This window comes from Branchiostoma belcheri, unplaced genomic scaffold (genome assembly GCF_001625305.1).
Source record: "Branchiostoma belcheri isolate BF01 breed outbred unplaced genomic scaffold, Haploidv18h27 scaffold655, whole genome shotgun sequence".
In the NCBI taxonomy this organism is placed as follows: domain Eukaryota; kingdom Metazoa; phylum Chordata; class Leptocardii; order Amphioxiformes; family Branchiostomatidae; genus Branchiostoma; species Branchiostoma belcheri.
In genome coordinates this window covers 499-5,510 of record NW_017804304.1, presented here as the reverse complement: position 1 = coordinate 5,510, position 5,012 = coordinate 499, and the positions used below count along the sequence as shown (strand labels likewise).

The window sequence follows — 5,012 nt, the reverse complement described above, 5'->3', positions numbered from 1 at the left end:
CCATGTTAATCAAATCTATAGGAATGATGTAAATTTTTAATTCAATATATCAGATCGATGGAATTGACATTAGTGTATATTGCATAGCGTTTATACTGACAAATGCATGTAAATGTTATCCTAACAGTTTTGATTCCGACGAAACTTCCCTGTACATAGGCCAGTATATATCCAACGCTTTAGTTAAAAGGAACCAGTGAAGTCATGAAATGACGTAGATGTCATACGTATTTAAGCTATCTGCCATCTTGCATCACCAATCTTGAATTTTGGAAAATAATTGTTTTCAAGATAAAACCTAAAATACATTGAAAATAGACTCTAATGGTCAAACACTTTTTAAGCATAGATAAGGCTGTAGTCACAGACAAATAAAGAAAGAAAAAAAATTATAATCGGCACTTACCAAGATGCACAGACGCTCCAAAGTACTGCACGATGTTTTCACAGATCCTCACGGCTGCAGAGTCAGTACTGACAGAAACAGAGCAGTCAGGGACGCGTTTATAGGAACTGAGAGGGCGAATAAAACCGGTCCGGTGGGTTTTACTTGATTTCCAAACAAAGAAAATTACCATGTTACATGTGCGCTGATTTGCATAGGGAAAATAAGACAACATAATTAGATAAGAGGACAATCAATTGGAAAATATGGATAAAGACAACAACAACATATTACGTTTTCATATTATTATCAAACTGAGATCAAAGGGACAGGGACGATTGTCTGCATACGATAGGGCTGTTTCGTTCAGCAGACTGTCTAATATTATGTAATGAAAAATACATACATTGGCCAACTATAGTTTGAAAATATATCAAACACCTCAATCAACACAGCCAACCATGGATGGAATCAGTGACTTGTAGCTGAAACCTATTTTACAATACAACATTGACCTTTAAACAGCGATTTAAGAGAGATTTTGTCTGGTGTGTCTGACAAATAACACCCAATTTCACAAAGAACGCTCGAAGGCTGTTTGCTTCGAATTTCTAAGATTACGTAAGTCTACATTCTCAGTCGCCATTTATCATGTTACACATGATTGACCCAAAGGCTTCCAGGATTTTACCCCACTGCTAATGATAGCGAATGAAAGACAACAACACATATTACTTGTTTTGAATTTATTGTTGAAATTGATAAATACTCCACATTTCTCAGTTTACACTCGACTTTTAGTTCCATCAAGGAGATATAACACCCTTTTTGTTATCAACAGTTACTCGCATCACATCTTATTTTAAGTAAAAATCTGATACCGCGACACAGCGAGTGTAGGTGGTGGACAAATGTCTTACCTTTCTTTCAAAACTGCCCAGTATAAGTAGTAAGATGGAAATTGGAATGAACATAATTTTTTTCTAAGGAAAAACCCTTATTGTACGTTTGTGCTCTAACAAGCTAAGTACAGGTCATGAATAAACAGGGAAAAATTCTTTGTTGCAGAGGAATGTGGTTGTGTCTACCCTTTTTAACAAGAAGTTTGTGTGAGCTAACCTGAAGTCTTGTAGTGGTTATTCCAGCTGCGTCGTATGTTTGTTAACTTTAAATTATTCCCTGGCTGGAATTGACTCACTTTATTTCCGCTAGAGAATTTATTTTACGCATGCTGACCCGAACGCAGTGTCTGACGGGATAGAATGTTCAGAAATTTGTTCATTGTTTTGAGATGGCCGCGGACTTCAGAAATTTGTTTACTTTATCGATTTCTTTAATTATAAGCCAAGGAGTTGTGACCTATCAAGCGACAGATTTACTTGTTTGATTTTCTATCGTTTCGGTACTGATTCTGAACGTTACAGACAGTTTCTGAAGGATTACACGTACTATTTGTTTATGTTTCGGCGTAACTGTTTGTTACGCAGTCATTTTTAGTAAGCCGTTCGCAAGGAATTCTAAGTTATCCATCGATCAAAAATCTTTATTGTTAAGTCACAAAGATGAATTTGTACATCGATTTCATCACGTAATGTTAATGCTGAGTGGAGCCGGCGAACACGAGCTGCTTGGAGAACACAAAACAAACAATATTCTAGTGCACTTATAACTAACATGCATGATGCTAACTAACTCTAGATTTTATATTTTAAGGATCTAGTACACTGTGATTATAGTTACAAGCAGATCAAGGGAAACATAGTTAATTAAAAGCTATAACAGACATACCATGAACAACGATCCCTTAACGTTTAACTTTGTCACTATTGTCTAACACTCGCATATTACACACAACTTCTAGTTCTAATCAACGAGCTACGGAGCATGCATTAATAATTTTACAACAGAGGCATGAAGAAAGCAAAACAGTAAATAAGAGGTCGCATTGCTAAAAGAGATCTACAAACATCGCTACTGACTCATATGTTATCACATATAGTAATCCTGACATGGACACTGAAATGTTTGTTTGGGAATGCGTGTCTACTTGGCACTCAGATTACATAATTGCCAAAAGATTTTGATACAGTTTCCAACTGCTTTGCTACAAGTTTACCTGTGTGAGTCTGAATGCGTGACTTCAGAATAAGCATCCCTCTTAACTGCTTTCAGCACTTCTCACATCTGTACGTTTTTTCTCACCAGTATGAGTGCGCATGTGTTGTTTCAGAGAATCCATCCTGCTGAACTGTCTGCTGCACTCCTCACATCGGCACGGTTTCTCACCAGTGTGAGTTCGAAGGTGCCTTTTAAGATCACCCAGCCCAACAAAGCACTTCTCGCACTCATCACACCTGTACGGTTTCTCACCAGTGTGAGTTCTCATGTGTGTCTTCAGATTACACATCTTACCGAATCGCTTGCCGCACTCCTCACACATGTACGGTTTCTCACCTGTGTGAGTTCTGATATGTGTGTTTAGATCACCCAGCCCAACAAAACACCTCCCGCACTCATCACATCTGTACGGTTTCTCACCAGTGTGAGTTCTCATGTGCCGCTTCAGACCCTCCAGACTACTGAACTGCCTACCACATTCCTCACATCTGTACGGTTTCTCACCAGTATGAGTTCTCATGTGTAACTTCAGACTCTCCAGCCTGCTGAACTGTCTACCGCATTCTTCACATCGGTACGGTTTCTCATCAGTGTGAGTCTGCTTGTGTCTGTTCAGACTAGACGGACCACTAAACTGCCTGTTGCACTCCTTACACCTGTAGGGTTTTCACCGGTGTGGGTTCTGATATGTAACTTCAGTTGACTCAGCTGACCGAACCACCTGCTGCATTCCTCACATTGATATGGTTTCTCACCCGTGTGAGTCCGCATGTGAGTCGTTAGACTGCTAGACTGTCTGAAGCTTTTGTGACATTTCTCACACCTGTACGGTTTCTCGCTAGTGTGAGTTCTCATGTGTGTCTTCAGATAACTTAGCCTACCGAACTGCTTGCCGCACTCCTCACACCTGTACGGTTTCTCATCTGTGTGAGTTCTGATATGTTTCTTTAGATCACCCAGTTCAACAAAACACCTACCGCACTCCTCACACTTATACGGTCTCTCACCCGTGTGAGTCCGCATGTGAGTCCTTAGACTGCTAGACTGTCTGAAGCTTTTGTCACATTTCTCACACCTGTACGGTTTCGCACCAGTGTGAGTTCTCATGTGTACCTTCAGACTATCCAGCCTGCTGAACTGTCTGCCGCAGTCTTCACACTTGTGCTGTTTTTCACCGGTGTGAGTCCGTATGTGTCTGTTCAGCTGACTAAGGTCGCTGAATTGCTTGCTGCATTCTTCACAACTGTAAGGTTTTTCACCTGTATGAGTCCTTATATGTGTCTTCAGATTACACAGTTTACTAAAGCTTTTGTCACATTTCTCACATCGATACGGTTTTTCACCTGTATGAGTCCTTATATGTGTCTTAAGATTGCACAGTTTACTAAAGCTTTTGTCACATTTCTCACATCGAAAAAGTTTTTCACTTGTCAGGTGTCTCATCATAGTACTTCGGTCATGAAACTCGTTACCGCGCTCGCCACACTTTTGGGAATTCTGAGCCCCATGTCCATTCTCTCCCTCCTCTTGTGTCTGACAGGATTCAGCCCTGGTCGCCATGTTGGTCAAACCTACAGGAATAAATTTTAAAGTCAACATATGAGGTCAATGGAATTGACATTTGTGTATGGTTTGGAGCAGAGCAGAGCTAGTACAGAGAACATTGTAACAAAGGTAAGTAGAAATGCGGACGGCATGAATGGAGTTCTATGTCGAAGGATTTACAGAAAGTAAAAAAATCTAAATCTAGTTTAATGCAGACGAATACTCTTAAACACATATTTTGATAGGTTAATGGTCAAAGCGAACACTTTTAAGCATAGACGAGTATGAAAAGTAATTCAGAACGTAGACAGGAACGAAGTTTTTCGCGGCCAGGATTAACCTACAACGACCAAAATGTCAGGAGGCTGTAATCACAGACAAATAAAGACAAAAACAAAATCATAGTCGACACTTACCAAGGTGCACAGACGCTCCAAAGTACTGCACGATGTGTTCTCGACGATACAGATCCTCACGGCTGCAGAGTCTGTACTGACAGAAACAGAGCAGTCGGGGACGAGTTTATATAAGTACTGTGGGTGAATAAACCTGTCCGATGGGTTTTACTTGATTACGGAACAAAGGAAATTACCATGTTATATGTGCCGATTTGCATAGGGAAAATCAGACAACATAATTAGATAATGGATAAAGACGACAACAACATATTACGTTTCCATATTATTGTTAAAACTGAGATGACGGAGACGATTGTCTGCATACGATAGGGCTGTTTCGTTTCAGCAGACTGTCTAATCTTATGTATTTAAAAGTACATACATTTGCCAAGGAGGTTTAAACTCTTTTTAAACTCCATGCATTGGCCAACTATAGTTTGAAAATATATCAAACACCTCAATCAACACAGCAAACCATGAATGGAATCAGTGACGTGTAGCTGTAACCTATTTTAGAATACAACATTGGCGTTTAAACAGCGACTTAAGCGAGATTTTGTCTGGCG

General features: G+C 39.8%; 1 protein-coding gene across 1 annotated transcript; it reads right to left on the bottom strand.

The window, feature by feature from the left end:
• Positions 1–2,359: 2,359 nt before the first annotated feature.
• LOC109483648 (zinc finger protein 845-like) lies at positions 2,360–4,505 on the bottom strand. The gene is made up of 3 exons (XM_019786684.1): positions 4,465–4,505; positions 3,327–4,074; positions 2,360–3,159 (listed from the first exon to the last, which is right to left on the bottom strand). Exons 2-3 carry the CDS (start codon positions 4,061–4,063, stop codon positions 2,544–2,546), a joined length of 1,353 nt encoding a protein of 450 aa, XP_019642243.1. The 5' UTR covers positions 4,064–4,074; positions 4,465–4,505; the 3' UTR covers positions 2,360–2,543.
• Between the last annotated feature and the right edge of the window lie 507 nt (positions 4,506–5,012).

What these genes read in the sequence shown, in the direction of transcription:
- LOC109483648 (XM_019786684.1), bottom strand. Translation starts at nt 4,063, where the DNA reads ATGGCGACCAGGGCTGAATCCTGTCAGACACAAGAGGAGGGAGAGAAT. An exon ending in ACTAGCGAGAAACCGTACAG is followed by an intron (nt 3,160 to 3,326) that starts GTGTGAGAAATG and finishes AAAACCCTACAG; the next exon opens with GTGTAAGGAGTGCAACAGGC.